At 47.0% G+C, this 22,591-nt stretch overlaps 1 protein-coding gene across 1 annotated transcript in view; it reads right to left on the bottom strand.

Moving 5' to 3' along the window:
* The window catches only part of WDR88 (WD repeat domain 88), a 44,363-nt gene that overhangs the window by 5,703 nt on the left and 16,069 nt on the right, over positions 1-22,591 (bottom strand). The window contains exons 3-9 of the mRNA XM_082708610.1: positions 20,040-20,128; positions 18,631-18,694; positions 16,233-16,371; positions 14,623-14,752; positions 9,233-9,420; positions 7,438-7,520; positions 6,099-6,167 (exon numbers count right to left, since the gene is read on the bottom strand). Of these exons, the coding sequence (XP_082564736.1) occupies positions 6,099-6,167; positions 7,438-7,520; positions 9,233-9,420; positions 14,623-14,752; positions 16,233-16,371; positions 18,631-18,694; positions 20,040-20,128 (762 nt within the window). The remainder of the gene's footprint in view (positions 1-6,098; positions 6,168-7,437; positions 7,521-9,232; positions 9,421-14,622; positions 14,753-16,232; positions 16,372-18,630; positions 18,695-20,039; positions 20,129-22,591) is intronic.

Below are 22,591 nucleotides of genomic sequence, written 5' to 3'. Positions count from 1 at the left end.
GTGAAAGAAAATGAAATGTAAGCCATACGGATTGGAAAAAAAGTAAAACTGTCTCTACTTGAAGATTACATTACATAACCTTGCATATAGAAAATCTTAAAGAATCAACTAAAAAACTATTAGAACTAACAAATGAGTTCAGTAAGGTTGCTGGATACAAAATCAATATACAGAAATCTACTGTATTTTTATACAATTGCAATGAACAATCTAAAAGTGCAATCAGATACACAATTCCATTTAGAATAGCATCAAAAAGAGAAAATTTTAACAAAGGAATTGCAAAACTTACAGAACAAAACTAAAAAAAATACATTGCTGAAAGCAACCAAAGATGTAAAGGAACAGAAAGATATCTCATGGGGCACCTGGGTGGCTCAGTGGTTAAACCTCTGCCTTCGGCTCAGGTCATGATCTCGGGGTCCTGGGATCGAGCCCCACATCGGGCTCTCTGCTCAGCGGGAGCCTGCTTCCCCCTCTCTCTCTCTACCTGCCTCTCTGACTACTTGTGATCTCTGTAAAATAAATAAATAAAATCTTTAAAAAAAAAAAAAAGAAAGAAAGATATCTCATGTTCAATAGGTCAGAAAACTTAATATTGCTAAAATGAGAATAATCCACAAAATGTAAAACAGATTCAACACAATCTTTATGAAAACCCCAGATGACTTCTTTGCAGAGATAAACACACTGATCTTAACACTCATATGGGAAGCACCTGTGTGGCTCAGTCATTAAGCATCTGCCTTCAGTTCAAATCATGATCTCAGGGTCCTGAGATGGAGTCCCACGTCTCTCTGCTCAGTGGGAAGCCTGCTTCCCCCTCTCTCTCTCTGCCTGCCTCTCTGCCTCCTTATGATCTCTCTCTGTGTCAAATAAATAAATAAAATATTTAAAAAAAAAAAGAGAAAGAACAGAAAAACAAACTGTGGTACATCCTGACAATGGGATATTATTCAGTGATGTTTAAAAATGAGCTGTCAAGTCATCAGGAGACATGAAGGACCCTGAAGTGCATATTGCTAAGTGAAGGAAGCCAGTCTGCAAAGACCACAGACTGCATGCGTGCAACTATATGGCATTCTGGAAAAGACAAAACTGGGCGTTCTAGGGATGAAGGGGAGGGATGAACAGGTGGAGTACAGGGAATTTTTAGGAAGGGAAACTTCTGTATGAAATTGTCATGGCGGATACATTATATGCCTTTGGCAAAACCCATACAACATAAAGATTGAAATGTAAATTACAGACTTTGGTTCATAATAATGCATCGATATTGGTTCTTTACTTGTATCAAATATACCACATGTAATGCAAGACATTATTACTAATAGTGGAAACTGGGGAGAGGAAGGGACTATCTGGGAACTCTCTGTACTAATAGCCCAACTTACTGTATACCTAAAACTGCTCTAAACAACAAAATCTATTTTTGAAAGAAGATACCAATACTCCTGAGACAATGGTAACAGATGAATTAGTTTGGTAATACTGCTCAGATGATCACCCACTACCATATCATTCCTTTGATTGTTTTTCTGGAATGGAATGTAGTCAGCAGAATAATGCCCAGAAGTCCTCACCCTAATCCCCAGACCCTGTGAACATGTTAGGTGACATAACAAAGGGGAATTAAGGTTGCAGATGAAATTAAGTTCGCTGACCAGCTAATCTTACAATAGGGATGTTGTTCTGGGCTATCCAGACAGGCTAGACATAGTGATAAATATCCTTAAAAGTGGACAACACAGGGACACCTGGGTGGTTCAGTCATTAAGCGTCTGCCTTCAGCTCAGGTTGTGATCCCAGGGTCCTGGGTTCTAGCCCCGCATCGCATCGGGCTCCCTGCTCTGTGGGAAGCCTGCTTCTCCCTCTCCCACTCCCCCTGCTCGTGTTCCCTCTCTCATTGTGTCTTTCTCTGTCATTTAAATAAAATCTTTAAAAAAAGAAAAAGTGGACAACACAGTGAGAGGAGTAGGTTCTATAGAAGAAAGGCACAGAGAAATACGATGTTGTTGGCTTTGAAGATACAGGAAGATGAACAAGCCGAAGAATGTGGTGGCTTTTAGAAAGGTTAAGGAAATGGATTATCCCCTAGAGCTACACAAAGGAATACAGTCCTGTGGATGCCTTGATTTTAGCCCAGCAAGACCTTGTCATACTTCTGTCTCACAGAACTAGAAGATACTAGGCTTTTGTTGTGTAAGGGGTAAAGTGTATGGTGATTTATTATAGCGGCAATAAGAAACTAAAAGACTGAGTAATGTTCCATTTCCTGAATCGGCATGTGCAATTAAATGCAACGAAATGCCATGTGGGAGAAGAAAAGGGGCCAGTGATCCCATCGGTGTTGGCCCCTTGCTGTGTGGAGCTGTCAGAGGCCACCAACAATTCCTCTCCAGGGATTGTTGGTAATTTGCCAAATCCCCACAACCTAGCCCTTGAATACTTTGATTCAGAAGTTGGGAGTTTCAGATCATCTTCTTGATTTCTATGAAGATTTTAGTGAAAATGCAGAAAACATAAAAGCGTGTTGACATCTTATCTGAATACAAACTAGACATTGCTCATCTATCCACATGTTCAGCAGACAACGCAGATGTAAATTCTGGAAAATTCCATTCAGCCTATTAACTTCTTTCCAAAGCAAATGAAAAGAGCTCACCCGCTAAATGGACGGCACGTCATGCACACCACACTGTACAAAACCATGGGATTTGCTCACCTGTGATGTTGGGTCTTTTTTTCTTTCTTTTTTTGGTGGGGGGGAGAGAGAGAGAAAGAAAGCAAGGGGTGGGCAGAGAGAGAGGGAGAGAGGGAATCTTTTTTTTTTTTTTTTAAGATTTTTATTTATTTATTTGACAGATCACAAGTAGGCAGATAGGCAGGCAGAGAGAGACAGGAGGGAAGCAGGCTCCCCGCTGAGCAAGAGCCCGATGCAGGGCTCCAGCCCAGGACCCTGAGATCATGACCTGAGCTGAAGGCAGAGGCTTAACCCACTGAACCACCCAGGTGCCCCGAGAGAGGGAATCTTAAAGCAGACTCCCCACTGAGCATGGAGCCCAACTCAGCTCGATCCCATGACCCCAAAGTCAGACTGGAGCCAAAACCAAGAGTCAGACATTTGCTCTACCGAGCTACCCAGGAGGCACCCCCGAGGTCTTTCTTAATAGTTTTTAGTCTCCTTTCCTATTCCTCAAAAAGTAGAGAAGCACTTTATAAAAATGATGACTTTGTAGACATGGAAGAAGGTGTGTTGCTTAAACATTTACTTCCAAGATGGCTGTTGTCACTGTCAGCTCTAAAGAAGGTATTTAAAATGTGGGCCTGCCATAAAATTGTATGTTTAATGTGTGGCATAAGAAGAAGGTCCTCTGGTTTTGAAATGCATTGAGGATGAGAGTGGAAGAAAGGGATTACAATAGAATTACAAGAAAAGGTATGGGGCGCCTGGGTGGTTCAGGTCAGGATCCCAGGGTCCTAGGATGGAGCCCCACATCAGGCTCCCTGTTCAGTGGGAAGCCTGCTTCTCCCTCTCCCACTCCCCCTGCTTGTGCTGCTCTCGATGTCGCTCTCTCTGTCAAATAAATAAATAAAATCTTTAAAAAAATAATTTAAAAGCATTTTTAAATACTTTAAAGACCTTAAATAGTGTTTCTCCAACACTGTTTCAGGATCTTCAAAGAGGCCACAGTGAGCCTAAAGAAGGATGAAGTGACTGCCCCTTGGCTTCAGGTTGTGACAAAAATTCATACAGTGAAATTAAGGGTCTTTTTTGGTTTTGTTTTTTGAAATTAGACAGCTTCGGTACTTAAAAAAAAAAAAAAGATCAACCTTTCACCAGAAAATGGCAGTCATGCCAAACAAGACATTCATTCTCAGTCTCTGTATCTGGGATCCAATGTTATTATCCCAAGTTCAAATGACCTCTGTGCTTTAAGGCCATTTCCCTGAGAAACAGAGGCTGGAGTCACGACGGCGTGCACTGTACTTCAGAGCCTTTTACGGTAATGGCCACTTCAGTCATGGCCGGCCGACACCATCCACTCTTGTGGCAAAGGACCCAGCTGACTGACAAAGTGCCTTGGGCACTAAAAGGTTTGCAGACTGAGTACCTTCGGACAGCTTTGGAGAGCCGGAAGTGAATTCCTGCAAATCTAAAAACCTGTGAGCTCTAGAGAGACCCTGAGAACTCCACGACCTGCAGCTGTTGCTGAGAGGATGTTTTTGCCTGCTGGCCTCCCGAGGGCTGACACAGGAATCAGTGAGAAGTGGGCTTGGTACGAGCACAGCTGCAGGCCCAAGTGGGGTTCACAGTTGTCAGTGTGTGGTTTTGTTGCTACCTCAGCAAAAAGAAGGCCGGCCTGAGGCTGGGGCAGTCCAGGGAACGCTGTGCACCCCCTAAACTTAGGCCATGTTATGTGTCATTTATAGCTCAATAAAGCTGGGGAAATAAATCCATGAATAAATAGAAATATGTTTATTGAATCAATCTTATTGTATCAATCTTATTGTACTTATATTCTTTTCTTTAAGTCTTATATTTAGTATCTTCAGCACACATGATAATATAGCCTGCAACACTGGAATATCCAATGAAGACTTTTTTTAAAAGTCCAAATAAATTGCCATAAGAAAGAAATATTATAAAATATATTATCAAATACATAAAACATTATAAAATATAAGATATATAAAAGAAACACAGGGTGCCTGGGTGGCTCAGTCAGTTAAGCATCTGCCTTTGCCTCGGGTCATGATCCAGGGTCCTGGGATCGAGCCCTGCATCAGGCTCCCTGCTCAGCGGCAAGCCTGCTTCTCCCTCTCCCACTCCCTCAGCTTGTGTTCCTTCTCTCACTGTGTATCTCTGTCTCTGTCTGTGTCAAATAAATAAGTAAATAAAATCTAAAAAAAGAAACAAAATGTTTTATATAAAAATAAAAACATTACAAAATATAAAACATTATAAAATACAAAAATAAAATTAGTTCTATTATAAATTACTACTAATTGCTGCCATTAAGTAGTCCAATTATTACTGTTTCAATACTAGCATTGATGTAACAGAGAAGTAAAAAACACTGAATGAGACATGCATTTCAAATAAACATTGATTTTTCTTATTTTGGTTTGCACTTTCAGTTTTCTCCAGCTTTACTGAGATAGAGTTGTCATAATCATCTTTCATATTTTTATATTAAAACAGTAACACGGGCGCCTGAGTGGCTCAGTGGGTTAAAGCCTCTGCCTTCGGTTCAGGTTGTGATCCCAGGGTCCTGGGATCAAGCCCCGCATCGGGCTCTCTGCTTGGCAGGGAGCCTGCTTCCCTTCCCCTCTCTCTGCCTGCCTCTCTGCCTAGTTGAGATCTCTGTCTGTCAAATAAATAAATAAAATCTTAAAAAAACAGTAACACATCGGCATAGAACTTTTATTAGGTGTTCTGTTATTATGGTATTGGGGTTGGGTGTGGCAGTGTCTGGGTTGGCTCTCTAACACATTGGTCATGGCAGGCTGAGTCTTACCCATGGTCCCATGCACCCAGAAACCCCCAGACCACAGAATGGCAGGGTTCTAATAAAGGTCAGCAGGGGGCAAGGTGGTGGGACACCCCCCCCCACTCTTGGGCTCACCACACCTGAAAGACAGATCTTGGGATACCCTTGGGCTTGCTCTTCGGTGCCATCGGAATGGGAATTCCAGGATATCATGACGCAGAGAGGGAAGGCCCACCTGGGAACTCAGGGTGGTCTCTGCTGCTTCCCAATGAGCTTGACACCTCCCCCTAAAAGGCCCCCTGTTGGCTCCATCACTCACTGGTCTGGGCAGGCCCTTGCTCCAACAAAGCTCAAATGTCAATGGTCACAGACACAGAAATCCCTGGCAACTCCCCACGTAAGCAGACATAAGGACCTGCTTCCCACGGTCCCTGCCAGCTCCCTGCATTGAGGATGGCTTGGTGTGGCTGGGGGCGGGGGAGGGGGTGGTGGCTGGGCTCAGACTGAGCCAGCCCAGGAATTTAGCTTGACAGTAACACTCCCGTGACACCAGTTCTGAACGTGAGAGAGACTGGAAGTCACTCAGAGATTGGCCGCTTTTACCTTTGAAGCAGACAGGACCCATTTCTTGTTGTTGCTAATGGCAACGTCTGTCACCCAGTCACTATGGCCCTGAAGAAAAATAGAATTTTAACAAGCGCCTAGAGGAAAAACCTTGGTAAGCACAACAAAGACAAAAAGGCAAAAGTCAGGACCCCACGGATGCCTGCGTTTAAGAGCAACTAATTGCGTTTTCTGGACGTCACCCATGACATGTAACACGAAGTGTAAAGGGTGTCAATGCACCTGTGCGTGATGGCACTGCGCTCTTTAAAACAGAACTCCAGTGTTGAGCAGGATGGAAGAAGAGTGACTATATTCCCAGCTGGCCCCAGAGCACCTCTTGCAGGCTTTCGTGTTTGCCTTCTCTGTTCTAGGAAATAACCACTTGGAGGTCCTCCTGGAGAGGGGGGCTTTTGCTTCGAGTCGCTGCAAACTTATCCCCTGTGGCCTGAGCAAATGGGGGGTTATTTTTCTCAGGCAAAAAGGAGCTCAGAGGAGAGAGATGCTTAATGATGTCAGGGCTCTGCGTCAGCATCTGGACCATTCTTCAACCTTAGGGAAAGAGGTGGAAGGCGAGCCAGTGTGGTATGGCAGGAAGAAGGAGAGCAGGAGAGAAGTGAAACTGCCGTGCGTAACAAAGGACGGGAGCTTGGGGGACCAAGATGTATGGATGCAAGCCAAGCTTTCACAGCCAAACCGTGAGATCACTCGGTGGGAATCTTGGGGTATGGGAGCACTTGGCACGGAGGCACTGCTGTAGCCAGTCCTAGGACTGCCTAACCTCTCTGGGTTCCTGCCAAGTTGGGACAATCCATCCCCTCATCATAGAGACACTTTTTTGTGTTGAGTCTCCTCTAACTTGTAGGCAAAAGCACTCAGAGACCCGCCATTCTGGAGCCCAGAGCTATCTATGCAGGCCTCATTATGGCATTCATCTTTCTGCGGAGTAATTTCTACTGTTCTTAGACACTTTTCCACCTCTGAGTTTTTGCATTTGTTGTTCCCTCTGCCTAGAATGGCCTTCCCACATTCCTCATTCACCCAGTCTTTCCTTGCCTTCAAGTTCTCAGCTCAAATGCTACCTTCTCCAAGAAGCCCTCCCTGTCGAACCAATTGTGGATTCGTCATTGGGGTCTATCTCTTTCACATCACCCTGTTGTGATTTCTCTGTTTCACTCATCATGGTTAATGATCTGCTTGTTGGTTTCCTATCTGTTCTTCCCCACAGAGTTGTTAGCTCCAATGGGGGCATCTAGGTCTGTCTCACCCACTACTGTATCCCCAGCACCCAGCACCAAGCACCCAGCATGGACCCCCTATCTGATGCTGACATCGGTACCTTCAAGGAGAGCTTCCGGTAGCCTTCTCCTACATCCCAGATAGCCACAGTCCTGTCGAACCCTCCAGACACGAGAACAGAGGCTACAACACAAAATGATAACATTTCAGAGAAGGGGGGAGTCATCTTCCCCCTGCCAAGTGCTCCCCCTTTCAGCAAGGTCAAAGTGGGCTGAGGTTGCATTGGTGTGGTGACACCATGGTTCAGTCCAAGGACACTCCAACCCCTTCCTGGGGTGGCTCGATGACCCCCAGCCAGTTACAGTCCATTTTCATTATTCACAGCAGTGACATTCCATAAAGCCACCACAGATGCTGAATTAGACAATGGTGAACAATTTCTCCTAGGGGACCTATAGGGTGAGGTTCCTAGGAGCCTCTCTGGTCCCAACTTTTCATTAACCGATCAATACATAACCTCATTTTAGATCTCCTTCTGCTGAAACACACTGTAGTTGACACACAGTTTTTATTCATTAACATTAAATTCACAGCCATCAGTGTGGGAGCTGACGCCTCAACCGGCTTATCCAACACCTGTGCTTTCCCTGTAAGCCGCGTCACCACCTTCCCGCGCTGAGGAGCACTGGACAGCAAGCACTCCGGCCCTGTGCTTGGGGGCTCTTTAAAGAACAGAGTCACCAACCAAGTCCACCAAATGCAGAATAACTGGGCATTCAAGGGCCCGCAAAATGGACACTTGACAGAAAGGGAGCTGGAACAAGAAGGCAGAGGGCCGCCTTGTTCAGCCGCAGCTGGGAGTGCGTGGGAAGGCCAACTCACACTCTTCACTGCCCTGCATGTGTCCACAGAACCCTGCCACATCACAAAAGTGCCACAAATGCTGATTTTAGGGTCACGAATAAATTTCATCCAGTACGGTAATTCACAAATGCGGAACGTGTGAATAAGGATAATGGCCAGTACGCAACTCTGAACCCCAAAAATACAGGGACAGAAACTGGTGGGATGCCCCCTAATGGTCTAACTCACAGAGACTGCTTAAGAAGAGGTAAAGTTGTTCAAAAACACCCTAGCATTTCGCAAGCCAGGCTCTGATTGCTTCTGTACTGGCTGGGGGTCCCTGATACACAAACACAAAGCGAGCCCCACTTCCCAGGAGAATGGAGGAGGAAAACCATTGACCGTCACTTCCCTCACTGAGGCTACTGGCCTGACGCCGCTTCCTGTCATCACCTCTGTTGGCACCTGTGCCCCTTCATTTGTCAACAATGCCCTCACATCCTATGAGGAAACACCCCACACAATCCTCTCATTCCCTCTGGTTGGAGGGTACTGACTCTGACCTCTAGTTCAGAGGGGTGGGCAAGTCACTCAAACCTAGCCAATCAGAGCCTTTCATCCCCTGGTGAAGTGATTGGTTCCGAGGTAGGTGTGTGTCCCAAGCTGAGCCAATGAAGCACTGTCCTGGGACTTGCAATAGTACCAAGGAAAAGAAGGGTCTCTCTTTGGCCAGGACTGGCTCCCTAACAGCACTGTCTTGAGTGTCTGGACCCAGCCACACCTGAAGTGAGATCTTCTCTTGGACTTCCCCATTCTAGGGGCTAGTAAATATCTTTGGCTGCTAAGCCACGTTAAGCTGAGTCTCTGCTACTTGCAAACTTCTGCCTATGAATGTCCCTCCTGGCTTGTGTGTTCTCATCAAAAACAAATCTACCCTCACCATTGGTGAGGAATTGCCTCTCTTTATGATGGCAAGTCCAGCGGAACGGAACACAAGATCTGCCCCCAGCACTCCCACAGGTGTGAAAGCTTTCTATGTGTTCATTACTCACTGTCTCTGGAAAAGTGGCAGGAGCTCACAGAACCTTCATGGCCCTTCATCAGAGTCGCACAGGCTCCAGAGTTCCGAAACTCCCCCGTATGGACATTCCATATTTTTAAGGTTTTATCCCAGGAGCTTGTACACAGGAAATGGCCACTGAAGGTAAAGCAGCAGTTTGAGATTGCACCGGAATGTGCCCTGAAACACAGATGGGAGGGTGTACCCATCAGCACCTCATGCCTGGAGAATCTGGGGACAGAGCTGAGGTGAGGGGCACGGGAGCTGACTTGGTCCCCTGTGATCTAATGGACATCCTTCCTTTGATCACTGCCTACCATGGTCCAAATCTTTTATTCCCCCCATTTCATAAAAATTTAAAGTCTAGTTAGTTAACATATAGTGTAATATTGGCTTCAGGAGCAGAATCTGGTGGTTCATTACTTACATACAACACCCAGTGCTCGGCACAGCAAGTGGCCTCCTTTCGCCCGTCACCCATCTGGTGCACCCCCCACTCACCGCCCTCTATCAACCCTCAGTTTGTTAAGAGTCTCTTACGGTTTGCGTCCCTCTTTCCTCTCTCTTTTCCCCCTCTTCCCCTTGGCTCATCTGTTTTGATTCCTAAATTCCACATGAGTGAAATCATAAGGTATTTGTCTTTCTCAGACTGACTTATCTCACTTAGCAGAATACATTCTAGCTCCATCCCTGTCGTCGCAAATGGCAAGATTTCATTCTTTTTGACGGCTGAGTAAGATTCCATTGTATATATATTACCAAGGTCCACATCTTAATTGCTCTGGCTATGCAATATTCTAGGATTTCTCAATCATGGCAACACTGACATTTGTGCTACCCACAATTCTTTGTGGTAGGGGGTTGTCCCATACACTGTAGGATGTTGAGCAGCGTCTACTAGATGCCGGCAGCACCTACGCTCAGCTACGACAACTAAAAATATCTCCAGACATTGGCAAATTGTCCACTGGGGGACAAAACTGCCCCTGGTTAAGAACCACTTCACTACTTAGAGCTACCTGAGACCTGAGGGAAAGGGGCCTCAGAAAATCTGTTAGCAGTGGTCAACAGAAAAACAGCCCTTAGGGTCTCGTCCTGGGTCACACTCTCGTCCTGCTCACGCTCCTCCTCGTTTCTCTCCAAGACCTGGAGGCCCCTCCTTCCCCCACCCCTCTCTCACCACCTTCTCCCATTGCCCTTCTCTTTTCTCTCCCTCTCCCTTCAACTGTCTTCGGTCATTAAAGCATATCTGAATGCTGTGCATTTAGTTAAGTTTTTAGTTATCCATTCTCAATTTTTTTTAAAGACTTTATTTGACAGACTGAGATCATAAGTAGGCAGAGAAGCAGGCAGAGAGAGAGAAGAGGAACCAGGCTCCCCGCAGAGCAGAGAGCCCAATGCGGGGCTCAATCCCAGGACCCTGGGATCATGAGAGGCTTTAACCACTGAGCCACCCAGACACCTACATTCTCACTTTTTATGTCTTTTTTTTTTTTTAATCTTTCAGAATTTGGCTGGTTTTGTTTTCTTTGTGATCCTCCAAGTATTTCCCCCTGGAATTTCGTCTTCCATTATAAACAGTTTTCAAGAAAACCTATGAACATAGATGAACATCTCCGAGTGGCCTGGATCATAAAATCAGTCATTTTACTTGAAGGAAAGCTTGAACAAAACTGTTTTTTCTAGAGCTCAGGCCAGAGTTTTCAACTCTGCTTTCGTTCGTTGTAGTGCACAGACTAAGAGCAAAGGAGAAGAAATGTCAACTTCCCAAGGTTAGGAAAGTCAAACTTTCCAAATCTCTGTGGCTGTTAGGCTAAGAGCCATCCCAGCATATACTGGAGATGGATAAAACGCTTTCGCCAGAATCCAAACACAGTGTTTGGGATTTAAACCAGGGCTATCTCTATTTTCCAGGAAAATAGAAATTCCATTTCTCATAAAAGATTGTGGTACTTAACAGTTTGGGGAAAGTGGTTATGTTGCAATTATGTCTGGGCAGGATGGAAGTAATGCACTTTTCCCTATTCCTCCTGCTAAATACAACTAACAATCCTGGGTATTTATAAAGCAAAGAGGAGACTAGGAAAGATGGAGGTAAGAATGCAGACCAGCATGACATCTTGGGACCCAAGAAGGCATACTGTGTGTTCCTAGGGTTTTATTTTCTTCACCTATCCTATACTGAATACCAGGAAAGCCTATAACCCAAGAAACAATGGGGACCATAAAAAGGCCCTCAAAAAAGCCTGTTCTTTCTAGCCAGATAGATAGCTGAGAAAGACAGAAAACTTGTAGCCACGCCCCACCTTATTCCAGCCAAATATCTCAGGAAAACCTGCATCCCATCCCCACCCCTGCCAGCAAGGTCCAAGAAGGAAGCCTAGACTGCTATCCTTGCCAGACTCTACTGAGATGGTCTGCTAGAACAAGATTTTAGGACTGAGAGTTTTCTAATATAATTAATATACACAACATCCACGACACAACAGGAAATCACTCATCATACTAAGAGCCAGGAATATGTCATTGTGAATGAGAAGATAATCAACAGATGCCCAACAGTGAGATGACACAGACATTAGAATTATCTGACAAGGATTTTTAAGTGGCCACCATAAAAATGCTTCTATGGACAATTATAATCATGCTTGAAGCAAATGAAAAGATAGAAAGCCTCTGTGAGGAAATCAAAGATGTGACAAAGAGCCACATGGAAACTTTACAACTGAAAAATAGGAAATTAAAAATTAAAAATTCAATGAAAAAGACAGAGAAAAAGAGTCATTGAATATGGAGACAGACAATACAAATTAAACAGTCCAAAAAATAGACTGGAAGGGGGGAAAATAAAACAGCTTGAGAGACTTGTGGGACTATAACAAAAGATTGAAAATTTGTGTCATCAGAGTTCCAGAGGGGAAAGGGGGTAAGTGCTGAAAAAGTAATCAAAGAGATTATATCTGAAATTTTACCAAATTTTCCAAAAGAAATAAACCCACAGATTCAACAAGCTAAATGAGTAGGACAAACCCCAAGAAATCTATCCCCTGACACATCATAATTAAACTTCAAATGCAATACTTGATCTCTAGATCATGAGTTCAAGCCCCCTGCTGGGGGTAGAAACTACTTTTAAAAAATGAAATTAAATAAACACTTAGTTGAACTTCTGAAAACTTAAGACAAAGAAAAAATTCTTGAAAGCAGCAAAAGGGAAATATAATTTGAACGGCAGGAGATTCTTCATCAGAAACCATGAAGGGGTGCCTGGGTGGCTCAGTGGATTAAGTCTCTGCCTTCGGCTCAGCTCATGATCCTGAGGTTCTGGGATCGAGCCCCTCATCGGGCTCTCTGCTCAGCAGGGAGCCTGCTTCCCCCCTCTCTCTCTGCCTGCCTCTCTGCCTGCTTGTGATCTCTGACCGTCAAATAAATTTAAAAAAAAAAAAAGAAAAGAAACTGTGAAGATGAGAAGAAAGTGACAGGAAAGATTTCAAATGATGAAGGGGAAAAAAAAGAAAGAAAAAAGCCGGTCAATGCCAATTTTTATATCTGGCAAAAATACCCTTTAGGAATGAATGGGAGGGGTGCCTGGGTGGCCCAGTCATTTAAGTGCCAGACTCTTAATTTCAGCTCAGGTGATGATGTCAGTGTTTGCAAGATCGAGCCCTGCCTGGGACTTGCGTTGGTCATGGAGCCTACTTGAGATTCTCTCACACTCCACCTCCCCCGGCTCCTTCTGCCCCTCCCCTCTCCTCTTGCTCCCTCTCCCTCTGCTCCTCCCTGCCACATCTCTCTAAAATAAATAAAAATATTTTTTTAAAAATGGTCAAAATGAAATTTTTATGTTTTTTTTTTTTTAAAGATTTTATTTATTTATTTGACAGAGAGAAATCACAAGTAGATGGAGAGGCAGACAGAGAGAGAGGGGGAAGCAGGCTCTCTGCTGAGCAGAGAGCCCGATGTGGGACTCGATCCCAGGACTCTGAGATCATGACCTGAGCCGAAGGCAGCAGCTTAATCCACTGAGCCACCCAGGCGCCCCGAAATTTTTATGTTATATATAGTTTTACCACAATTTTAAAAATGTGATATTCCCCCAAACCACTGAACTATACACTTGAAATGGGTGCATTCTCTTGACCGTGAATTATATCTCAATAAAGCTGTCAAAAGAGAATGAAAGACAGGCAGGAAGGAGGGAAGAGGAAAGTGAATGACCAACAGACAGGTAAGAGCAATTTTTCACTAGAGATCTTTTTGTTCCCTTTTAATTTTGTACTGTGTTGCACATTTTACATTTTCAAAAAGTAATTTACATACTTTGGAAATAAAAACCTGCAAGGCCCCTTGTTCATAAACATAAAGGCCCCTCTGTTCATAAATAAAGAATTTAAGGACGTTGACAGCAGAGCATGACATGAAGTGTGGGCTGCTCTGTATGGGGGGCACTTAATCTCTTCCTTTATTTTTTCTTGCTAAAATCTACATTCTCCCCTCCCAAAATCCTACAATTGGGTTGATCAAAAATACCAATAAACATTTTGCTCATTTCTCTTTCCACCCCAATGGGGAAAACAGAATGCAGTGGGCTGTGATGCCCACAGCAGGAACCTCGGCCACCTCCGTTCCCCACACACCTCACTACCCCAGGGAAGTGGCCACGGCACCCCCAACCCAAGCGTCCCTGAGAGTCCCTCTTAGTAACAGAGCATGTGCTGGGCATGCACTGTGGGACCCGTGCTGAGGACCTGCATGTGCCGTCCTGCTCAGACCTCACCTCTGCTCAGTTTGCAGGTGAGGAATCTAAGGTCCAAAGTCACAGAGGATATAAACCTGCACACTCTTAACCTCTGGCCAGATCCCCAAGGGACAGCCTGTCCCAGGCCAGCAGCACTCGCCACTGAGTGCAGCTGGCAGGGTGATGGGGCATGTACACATTCTGGGACCCTGCCATCCAGGGTCTGCTGGAGAGGACTGGGCCCCCTACCTGATGGGAACCACCTGCCAGGGAACTCTCATGCACCCTGGATGATCAGATTGTCCCCTTTTACAGAAGATGCTGGAAATTCACATTTGGGAGGGAGGTGGGAGAGCTCTGCACCATGATTTCCAGAGTTGGCTCACATGGAAACAAATGCACCTGAGCCCTATCCCCACTCACAAGCCACAGCTAGTGATGCCCACCACCGCCGCTCCCCCACCCCCCACCTGCCTCCCTCCTTCCCTTTCTCCATCTCCAGCCTCCTCCAAGCACCCTTGGCCAAGCTGGGGATGCCCCATGTGGACACCCGATCGCAGGCCTAAGGTGGGCAGGCCAAATCCAGGAGGGCAGAATGGGGACTCGGGCCCACCTCCCAGCTGCAGGATTGGGCCCCTCCTCACTTGGTGATGGTAAGTAGCGTGGCCTGGGATGTAATATCCCAGATCTTGATGCTTTTGTCCAGTGAAACAGAAGCCACCTTCTGGCTGTCGGGGTCAAAGCAGCATGCTGTGAGAGACCGGTTGTGATGATCTGAGGCACAGGGAAAGCAAGTCATTACCTAGCATTCCACAGGCCTGCAGCGACCATATCACAGAAACACAATTCCTGTTTCACAAGGCACTCTATACTCACACAAACATTTCTCGGGTGCCGACCGTGTGCCGGGCTAAGGCTGGCCCAGCCCTGAAAGGTTGAGGAGGGACCTTAAAAGTTAGTGGGGTGGGTGGGGGTGCCTGGGTGGCTCAGTGGGTTAAAGCCTCTGCCTTTGGCTCAGGTCATGATCCCAGGGTCCTGGGATCGAGCCCCGCATGGGGCTCTCTGTTCAGCAGGGAGCCTCCTTCTTCCTTTCTCCCTCTGGCTACCTCTCTGCCTACTTGTAACCTCTGTCTATCAAATAAATAAATAAAATCTTTAAAAAAAATAGTTAGCAGGGGAACCAGAATGGGAAGAGGGCTTCCAGAAGAAGGAACGGCAGGTGCAAAGGCCTGAAGGTGGGACAGAGCATGGAGAAACGAGGTGTGCAGCTGGAAGCTGGAGGCTGAGGACAGGAAGAGGATGAAGTGACATGGGAAGGAGAGAGGTATAGCCAGGGGACAGCGCCCACGTGCCAGGTCCGCGCTCAGCCAACAGAAACATAAAGGTACACATGGGAAGTAGGCGTGGGGTGTGCGAATGCTCCTGCGAGGTCAGGAAGGCCACCCAGCAATGTGTCGTTAAGATCAGACACCCCAGCGAAGGAGACAGGACGCAGAGAGCAGCCTTTCACTTCTTAACTTTATATGCTTATCGCATTTGTTACGATGATTACATTTTTTATTATTTTACTTTGAGATAACTGTCGATATGCATACGGTTGTCAGGAATAAGAAAGGGAGATCCTCAGGCGCCTGGGTGGCTCAGTGGGTTAAAGCCTCTGCCTTCGGCTCAGGTCATGATCCCAGGGTCCTGGGATCGAGCCCAGCGTCAGGCTCTCTGCTCAGCAGGGAGCCTGCTTTCCCCCTCCCCCATCCCCACCTCTCTGCCTAGTTGTGATCTCTCTCTGTCATATAAATAAATAAAATCTTAAAAAAAAAACAAGAAAGGGAGATCCTGTGTGCCCATCACCCAGTTTCCCCCAATAGAAACAGCTTGAATAAGTGCCGTACCATATCACAACCAGAAAATTGGCATCTGATACGTACTATCTTTATAATTGAAAAATACAGGTAAAAATGTTATAAAGGCTGAGCCTCCACTCAAAGAGAGGTTGGGGTTTAACTGTCTACATGGCACTGGACCAGAACACTGTTTCTTCTATGACAAGCATGGGGGCTAATCCTGTCATTAGCTTGAACCGATGAGACTTGGGCCAGGTCTTAGGCGCTGGTGTTTTGTCAGTGAGGGTCCCGTCTCTCATCAGGTGGCTCATTACAGCCTCAACAAATAGGGCCACTGAAAGTCACTGTTGGTCAGGAGACAAGTGGCTGGTACTGCAGCAGACAGAACAGAGCAGGCGCCCCTGCAAACTCACTTTTGATGTATGACACGGTGGTGGTGTTTTCTGCATCCATTATACAGATGGCCTGGTCCACGTCCAGGGCTAAGACCACATATTTGCCATCAGGAGAAACCTTGCAGGAGGCTATGAAGGTTTCGTAGTTGATCTTCCACTGAATAGGGCAACAATCAAAAGGTGATTTTCTCTCTAGCCCCTCGGTCCAGTAGAACTTTCTTGGATGACAGAAATGTTCCATCGATGCACCATCCAATACATTAACTAGTCTCTGGCCACACAGGGCCATGGGGTACTTGCAATGGGCTAATGCAAATAAGGAACTGAATTTTAAATTTGGGTTGGTTTTAATTAATTAAATTAATCAATGTAATTAATGACTCTGTGTCCAGGACAAATGGACAAGGATAGGTATAGCATCTAGTGGAACTGGCCACAAGGCTCTCCTAATGGCCAACTTTTGTCCTACTCATTAGGGTAGGCAAGTGTTTATTAAGTGTCTGCTCTGTGCCTCGCACCATTGATAAGACACCACAGCCCACCCCTCAGGCCTCTCACATTCCCCCAGGAGAGGCTGGCAGCAAACCTCAAGCAAGGGACAATGAGCTACTCAACATTCTAGGAAAGGAGGTCCCCTCTGTACGTTACAAATGATGGCATTGCCACCATGACAGTTATAAAATACACCCACAAATTCTCGGACAGTCTTCCTTCCAAAAGGTAGAGCCTAATTCCCCACCCCTTGAGCCTGGGCTGGACTCATGTCCAACGAATAGAATATGGCAGAAGTGACAGTGTGGGACCAGGTCATAAAGGAAGCTGTGCCTTCCCCCTTGCTCTGTTTTGGATCACTCACTCTGGGGGAGTGAACTACCATGTCCTGAGGATGCTCAAGCAGCCCTACGGGCAAGAGCAACTGAGGGCTCCTGACCAAAACCATGTGAGGGCACCATCTTGGAAGGGGAGCCTTCAGCCCCAGTTGAGCCTTCAGATTACTGTAGCCCCTGGTGACCTCTGAACTGTGACCTCATAAGAAAACTGAACCAGAACCACCCAGCTAAGCAGCTCCTAGATTTCTGTCACAAAGTGGGAGATAATAAGCATTTGTTGTTTCAAGCTGTTAAGTTTCAGGCTAATTTGTCAAACAGGGGTGGATAACTAATTCAGTTAGTTGGCAAGTGGCACAGATCGCTGGTGCACCAAAAATAAATCAAAGCACTAACAAGATGCTTAAAGAAGCAAAAGAAAAGCATCTCAAACAGCAAAACTGGCTGGAGACAAGAGCAGGAAATGTACAAGAGAAGAAACAAACATTTAGAATAAACGGTCCAAGTTGGAAGTGATCAACGCTAGTCTCATTTTTCCACCAACCCAAGTGGCTAAAATGTTTTAAAAACCATGCTGTCTGGCTGATAAGATAGTGAGTGCCGCTCCAGTGCAGTGGAGAGGAGCTGGCACAGATGTCCAGAGGATAGTTTCTAAAAGGCCATGTTTCTACACCAAATTAGCAGTAAAATCCAGCTCTATTTCCTTAAAAATATTGCATTGTGTGTATAAAAATTACATGCCAAGCTTCCCCATCGTAGTGTCGCTTATGGTAAAGAAAAGAAAAAACAGCCTTAGTGTCCTATACCACGGAATAGTGCAACACAGCCTGACTGATCCATGCCATGGAATCCACGCGTCCATGAGAAAGGATGACGTCAGTGTGTCCTTACCCACCATTTATTTTTGAGGGGAAAAAAAAAGTCAAGATCCAGAAGGTATGCACAGAGTGATGATACTTTGCTAACAGAACATACTCACCTGTGTTCATCTGGAAATGTGTACGGACATAGAAGAGATGTCGAGATATTAACTATAATGTCTGGGATGTTTACGGTGAATCTAAGTGGATCTTTGCACGGAGAAGAAAAGAGGGGCAAAGGGAAGGTGACGAGCTCCCTGGGGAGCCCCTTTGGCAGGGCCAGGGCTGCAGGGGCACCGGACAGAGAGGGAGGGAGTCTCAGGCTGGTTCAGATGGCGGCCCATCCAAGCTCCCCAGAACACTCGTGTTTTCACCACGTGGCCTTTGTCCCATGGCCTCAGCTCTACTTCTGGCCCCATCAAATCCCAACATCCCCATGGGGGATAGAGACTTTTCCTGCACAGTCCCCTTAGCCTGGAAAGCCATGCCCCATTCTCCCTCACTCCCTCTCCTTGTGTATTCAAACCCCTCCCATCCTTCCAGCAAAGGCCCTCCTCTGCCTGCCCCAAGAAGCTTTCCTTCCCCAATGTGCTCCCCTGTCCATCACCTGGTGTCCCTGACAAAATTCTCCTTTTCGGAGAGACTGGTTTCCCAGCCTCCGTCCCCGAAGGAGCCCCTCCCAGGCCCAGTCAAGGGCCTGTGCTGCTGCGCAGGGCGGGCCACACTCACCAGCAGCTTGCCTGTCTCAAGGTCCCAAGCCTTAACCGCTTTGTCGTAGGATGCTGTGATAATTCTGCCAAGAAAATGACCCAGATAGTTACAGCTATGAGCTCTATGAAAAAAAAAAAAAAAAACATAGAAAATTCTTTATAGAAAATGTAACTTCAGACCAAGATTGCAAGTAATGCTTGAATCTCTCTCAAGATGTTCCCTGAGCCCCTTCCACGACCTCCCTGGAACCAGATGGGAACCCCACACCAGGCACCACTGCACACTCTTCCTCAGTCCCTCAGCCACCCAGATACGTTCCTCCATCTTCAGGGAATTAAAGGGACTGGGTCTTCTCTCCTGTGGATGACGGTCTTCTTCTGAGGGGACACCTACCACGGACCACCCCTTTCCTTCTCTGCTCACGGGGCTGTCTTTTTACAGAAACACTCTGACAGCTCACTTCATTCTAAAATGTTTTCTTGTACATTTAGCAACATAACATAAATGTACCTTTGTCCATACTAATGTACATGTACATCTCTCCTGTTGCATATTTCTGTGACAATCCGTGTGCCCTGTGGAGGATGGATTCCCATGCGAATTTTTACTGGCTTTGTAGCTGCTGCACGGGGTACAAGCAAATGTATTTTAAAGCAAAGCCCCTTAGGACACTGGGTGGCTCAGTCAGTTAAGCGTCTGCCTTTGGCTCAGGTTATGATCCCAGAGTCCTGGGATCGAGTTCCGCATCAGGCTTCCTGCTTAGCAGGGAACCTGCTTCTCCCTCTGCCTGCCTCTCTCACTCTCTGTCTCTGTCAAACATATGAATAAAATCTTTTTTTTAAAAAGTACCTTGTGTTTTATTTATTTTTTTAAACGATTGTATTTATTTATTTGTCAGAGAGAGAGAGAGAGAGAGGGCATGAGCGAACACAAGCAGGGGGAGTGGCAGGCAGAGGGAGAAGCAGGCTCCCCGCCGAGCTAGGAGTCCAACGCAGTACTCGATCCTAGGACCCTGGGACCTGAGCAGACACTTAATCGACTGAGCCACTCAGGCATCCCAGCCTCTTGTGTTTTAAAGGCCATCTCATGTCCTGGCCTCTGTCTCCCCTGTGAGATGCCACCTAGGACTCCGTCCTCGTGGCCTCCTGCAGCTTCGGCGGGGCCACGGGTGTGACCACGGAAAAGCAACTCTGTGAGGGAAACGCAGACTGGCTTTGTCTGAGCCACCACACACACTGTCTTTTCAGTACTTTTTCCAAGAGTGGCCGTATCCCCTGGACCCTCACAGCAGAACATGGGAACTGTGGCGACAGAGGTGGGAGAGGGGGAGCATAGCTGCCAGGAGGACAGAGCAGCGCTCCTGGCGTGCTGCACACGGGCTTGTGCCCTCACTCCACCTGTCCAGCGCCAGACGAGGGAAAGGTCACCTTCTGCTGTCAGCCGTCACGCTGCACTCCAAGACAGGAGCTTTGGGCTTATGATCGAACTCCCGAATAACGAAGCCATCCACAGCATCCTCAAACCAACAGGAGAGAAAGAGAGAGGTCGCTGAACTGCTGGTGGATGTCGTGCACTGAGCTCGACGGCAGCCCTGAGCTTGTCCACAACAGCAAAGTGGGACAGCCCCTGGTCCCATGCCCCGCGCCCCGCTCCAAAGGGCAAAAGAACTTTCCAGCCTCTCCCCAGAGCAGCAAGGGCACCCTGCCCCCCCCCACCATGGTGTCCCTGGAGAACACCCCCTCCCCTGCACAGGCACAAGACCCAAACAGCCCCTCTGGGGCGCAGGGCCGGAGACAATCTCCTCCATCTCTACTGGCCCAAGGGGCTTGGCAGAATCTCGCAAGACATTTCAAGAACTTGTTAAAAGTTCACACCCTTTGACCCAGCAGAGCTACTCTGCGTGGTCTCTCCTAATAGGCAGAACTGTGTTCAAAGACTTGTGTGGAAAAAGTTCATCGGGCGTTAGAGGGGACGGCGGCCACACCAGCCCGGGCCACCCCAAGGGAGCAGTTAAATGAGTTTCAGCATGCCAACAGTGGGTGCCAGCCACGATTAGCAAGCCAGCAGTTGGAGAATACGATGAGACCGAAGCCAGGCAATAACTCGAGAACAGGGAGAGAAGAAAAAGGACGCCGAAGTGAAAAGCGCCTGTTGTGGCAGAGGTGAAATATTTTCAATTAGAAACGCGCCAGGAGCGTTTCAGGATAAGCTGCAGGGGAAAGTCCCCATGAAAAACAGATTAATGGTAAAGCAATGAATTCCTAGAAAGATGGTGGGTTGCTGGGTGAAAATATGGAGCTTGGGTGCCTCTAGGCTGATGGGGGGCAGGACTGGGACAGTACTTTCTGATGGGCAGAGCCCACTGTGCATTGAGAGCCCAAATCGAGGGGTGCCTGGGTGGCTCAGTTGGTTCAGCATCTGCCTTCAACTCAGGTCATGATCCCAGACTCCTGGAATTGAGTCCTGCATAGGCTCCCTCCCTCTGCCTGCTGCTCTGTTTGTGCTTGCTCACTCTCTGACAAAGAAATAACTAAATCCTTAAGAAAAAAAAAAAAAAAAAAGCCCAAGTCGTGCTGGGGGGCAAAGAACCCTATGTCAGGGGTCCTCAAGACCACCCCCAGGCTCAGTGATCCTCCAGGACCCCCACAGGACCCTGCAGATAATCAGACTCACAGCCAAGATTTACTATAGCAAAGGACACAAAGCAAAATCAGCAAAGGGGAAGGAGCCTGGGGCGGAGACCAGGGCAAGCCTCCAAGAGTCTCTCCCACTGGGTCACACGGGACACGCCTAATTCCTCCACCAACCCCATTGTGGTAACACATGTGATGTGTCATCTATCTAGGAGACATGCCTGAGCTTTGGGGCCCGGGATTTTGGGGGGATTCTCTAGCAGACACCAAAATCCAGACTCCCAGAAGGAAAGCAGGTGCTCAGCACAAACCATGGCTTATGCCAACAGTCCGGGTGCCCTGAGCTCTCTTTATCACTTAGCGGATTGCAGGACACCACGGGCCAGTCCGGCTCCCAGCTGCCGGCCAAGGCCAGCCTCGCAGGCAGTCTCATACCTGCTATGTGAACCCCATTCTGCACAGACCCAGGCCCTCAACCCCCTCTCCGTTAAGATCTGAAACAGTGGGGAGTCGTGTTTGGGGAACCCAGCAGGCCCTAATCAGAGGCAGGGGGAGAGAGCAGGAGTCCAAAGAGGACCTTGCCAGGGCAGGACACATCCAAGCCGCAAGCTTGGACTCACAAGTCTACTAGCTCCGGAGGAGAGAACGGGTCTGGGTAGCCTGCGTGCCATCCAGTCTCCCTGGCTGGTGCGTGACTCTAGCCCAAACACGGAACCAAGAAAACGATCACTGTGGGGCCTGGGACTGCGGTCTTTGCAGAGTCCCTGGGTAGTCTAAGGGCAACTCTGTGCCCCGCAGGGTCCATGTGCAGCTTCAGCATTTGATAGTGACACCTTCTGGCCAGGACAAGGAACAGCACCCGCAGACGGAGAACCTTGTTGGAACAGGTGCACTGCTGTGAAGAGAATCCTTCCGCGAGAGGTAGATGGCAAACAAGCCAGATTTTGTTAGGGAAATCCAAAGCTGTGGAAATGTCTCTGTTTCATACTGAATATTTCTTGAAATAAATAAGCACCCTCTTCACCTGGCACTGGGAGGCAAGAACCCCTCTGCGGACTCAGATAATTAACTCAAATAATTCAAGGCAGGAGGCGGGGAGGAGGAATTGGTCAGTTTCAATGAAAGGGAAAAAGGGGCTTTTTTCCCCAGTAAATAGTTGGAAAATAGGGAAATGTGACAATACCCACAGCTCAAGTTTGAAACGGTTATACAAACAGTGTTTTTTAATGGTCTCGATTTCGTAAACATGGGTATACACGTGGAAACAAGAAAAAAATAAACTTCTATTCCAACATTCTTGTAGCACTTAACTCCAGGGTTGTGAAATGATGGCTCTTGTTTTTCCT

The sequence above is a fragment of the Mustela nivalis genome (assembly GCF_964662115.1).
Source record: "Mustela nivalis genome assembly, chromosome: 18".
Taxonomy (NCBI): Eukaryota; Metazoa; Chordata; class Mammalia; order Carnivora; family Mustelidae; genus Mustela; species Mustela nivalis.
Note: the sequence above shows the minus strand (reverse complement) of the source record. Positions and strands in the feature narration are given on the sequence as shown.